This window comes from Corvus brachyrhynchos, unplaced genomic scaffold (genome assembly GCF_000691975.1).
Source record: "Corvus brachyrhynchos isolate BGI_N302 unplaced genomic scaffold, ASM69197v1 scaffold175, whole genome shotgun sequence".
NCBI classification, from domain to species: Eukaryota; Metazoa; Chordata; class Aves; order Passeriformes; family Corvidae; genus Corvus; species Corvus brachyrhynchos.
In genome coordinates this window covers 7592815-7595930 of record NW_008238448.1, presented here as the reverse complement: position 1 = coordinate 7595930, position 3116 = coordinate 7592815, and the positions used below count along the sequence as shown (strand labels likewise).

General features: G+C 43.2%; 1 protein-coding gene across 3 annotated transcripts in view; it reads right to left on the bottom strand.

The window, feature by feature from the left end:
• Nucleotides 1–335: 335 nt before the first annotated feature.
• Nucleotides 336–3116, bottom strand: part of NPY2R (neuropeptide Y receptor Y2) — a 10404-nt gene continuing 7623 nt past the window's right edge. For all 3 annotated transcript variants that reach the window (XM_017736876.1, XM_017736877.1, XM_017736875.1), the window contains one exon: nt 336–2914. In XM_017736876.1, the coding sequence (XP_017592365.1) occupies nt 1721–2878 (1158 nt within the window). In that variant the 5' untranslated portion in view covers nt 2879–2914 and the 3' untranslated portion in view covers nt 336–1720. The remainder of the gene's footprint in view (nt 2915–3116) is intronic.

Below are 3116 nucleotides of genomic sequence, written 5' to 3'. Positions count from 1 at the left end.
AGAATTAATCTATTTTTGTAAAACTGTTTAGGAATGATGGATATTTTTCCTGCTCGAGTAAACACTAGCTCATTCTCTAGACCTCCATTTTCTGCTCAAGAAAATCCAAGTCCAAATGATTTCATGGATATTTAAAGGATGGTGACAAATACTGAATACTCTGAATTTCTCCACTTGATAAAAACCTGATACTATTCATTACATAGCAAACATTTCAGCACTGGAGTTTTCTTGGGTTTTAATTTGTAAGAGAAAACACAATGAATTTGGGAACAACAAAAAATGGAAAGAAAAAATGAGGCTGCCGAAATGTAGCTGTCAAACTAGACTCCAAGTGAAAGTATCACACTTGTTTTTATTCTAGATAAGCAACAGGGCAGCTTGAAATAAACACGGATTGAAATTTTCTTCATCTCTTTAATGAGTTCAAAGAGGCTGAACAAAGACATAGAAGAGTTGAACATTGCTGTGTACAACGCAGTAAACAGATTAAAATTTTATACCTGAGCAAAAAAGGAATTTAACTATTAACTACAGCATGCAGAATAACTGATAAGTTATCACATAGACATAGCATACTGTTATTAGGTTACAGTCATTCAGATACTCTTAATTTTTACAAAGGCTAAAGATGGAAAAAGCTCCGAGACAAGATGAGTAAGTGACATAAAACCACAATAAGGAAAAGCACTTTACCATCTAGCAGCCTTTCCAGAGGATCAAAATTATCTGCTGTTTTATTATCCAGGCAGAAGCAGCAACAATGCAAAGCCTGTGGAGTTAATAACACATTAGACATTTAAGCAGGTCCTGAAAATGAAAATATTAGCAGTTTATGAAGTGCTCACAGAAGACCTGAGCCTGCATTCCCTGCCCTCAAATGCCACTTTAAAGCACTGCATTTGTGAGCTCTTCCCAGAGCAGAATGAAAGGCAGGAATCTGCAGGGAATGACTGATCAAGTCACAGGCTCATGATTTTCTCACCAGCATAACAACTGCCAATTCTTAAGGGATAACTTTTTTTCCCATTTGATTGGCCAAAACCCACATTTCATTTTATGTAGAAACCTGACCTTTCCTCTCACTGAATCTGGCATTTGGGTGGGTTTGGTTTTTCTTTTTTCTGTTTTCACCACCTAATCTATTTCAAATGCTCTAGTTTGAAATAGTTTAGCACAAGTCAAAAAAAGTGACATATTTCTCTTCTTAATTCCCTTGTCTTTGCAAAAGATGCCTGTGGGAGAGAAGGGGCCTGAAAAGTTTGAGGTTTAACCAGCACAGCTGATTCCCCCACCAGACAAGCTTCTTTAACCTGGCAGACTTCTGCACTCCCTGATCTCCACATCCAACATAAAAACTACCCACACCCACCACCAATATTCCTGTGCTACAAATCAGCCGTTTGCCTTCCTCCAGCCAAACCAGCAAACCCTGCCCTTGTCATTTAGACTTGTCAAGAAGATATGGGAGGGATGGAAGGGTATTTACCCTGTTTGAGACAGCCATAAACAAAGCCTCTCCCTTTTATTTCCATGCAGTTGTACAGTTACATACTCTTGATGTCAATCAACGCCCCTCAAATCATAATACCTGCCTTGACTTTCCTGCTACTGTTCCTTCACCATTTATGAACAACACTATGCATTAAAACTGCATGTACCAAAATGGATTCATCCTTTTGTCCACAACATATTCATTTCTTCTTTAAAGTCAGACATCTTAGACATTGGTAGGTTGTGTGAAAGAGTCCCCAGGGAATTGAATCCTCTTTGCTTCTAGTTTCTTCCTGGGTTTGAAAGCTGCTGATACTTCGGGGTGGATGGAGTCCAGCCGCTGTTCACACTGGAAGGCCGTGAGGAAGGCCGTCCTGTAGTTGTTATTCATCCAGCCATAGAGAAGGGGGTTAGCAAACGTTGAGCACATGGCAATGACATGAAACACCGTGTAGATCAGTTTGTACTCTTTCAGGTCTAACACCTGACTGTCAATGTCACTGACCAGCTGGAAGGTGTGAAAGGGCAGCCAGCTGACAGCAAACACCACGACGACGCACACCAGCATCTTGGTGGTTTTCCGGCGCCGGTGGTGATAGTGGTCATTCCCCGCCCCAGGGCTAACGTGGTTCTTGAGCTTGGTCCAAATACGGATGTAGGCATAGGAGATGACTGCCAGAGGCAGCACATACTGGATCAGGAGCATGGAGATGCTGTAGATTGTGCCATAGTTGAGCTGCCCCTCCCCTGGCCACTTCTCAGAGCAGACCACAATCTTGAAGTCAGGAATGATCTCAATCAAGGAGTACTCACGGAAGATGGCTAGAGGACTTGCCAGCAGGGCACTGACTGCCCAGGCAACTCCTATAATCAGGAAGCTGATCCGCTTAGAGATTTTACTTTCCAAGTGGTAGACGATGCAGCGGTGACGATCCAGAGCGATCACAGTCAGTGTAACAGTAGACACATGAACAGCCAGGGCCTGGGCATAAGGCACCAGGTGGCACAAGACTGGGCCCAGTTTCCATTCGCCCAAGAGCGTATAAACCAAAGTGAAGGGCAGGCACAGCGTATTCACCAGCAGGTCAGCCACTGCCAGGTTGGCAATGAAGAAGTTGGTCACTGTGCGCATGCTCTTGAACTTGATGATCACGTGGATCACGAGGGAGTTTCCAATCACCCCCAGCAGGATGATGGAGCAGTAAGCAAAGATGAGAATTATTTGCACTTCAACAAGCGTTGTGCTGTCCTTCAGTTCTGGCTTAGGGTCCAGAGCCAATTCGTTGAGTGGTGTGGTGTACCTTGTCAAGTACAGCTTCGTGAACAGCTCCATTTTCATTTCATCTGTCTGGTTTTCCTCACCTGCTGCTTCCAGGGGCCCCATCCTTGCAGCAGCCTGGTCTAAGCCACAAAGCTGTCCCTGAAAACAAAACAGTACAGGAACAAGTGGAGAAATTGGTCCACATGGGCTAAGACAAGAAGCATCAAGCTAAAGCCACATCTCTTTCCTAACCCACATGCTACATTGAAGGATTAAGAGAAGATCTGTCTTAATATATTTAAATTCTCTTGCCCTTACATTTCGAAGTCTGATCCAGTAATATTATTTAGGCATGACTCCT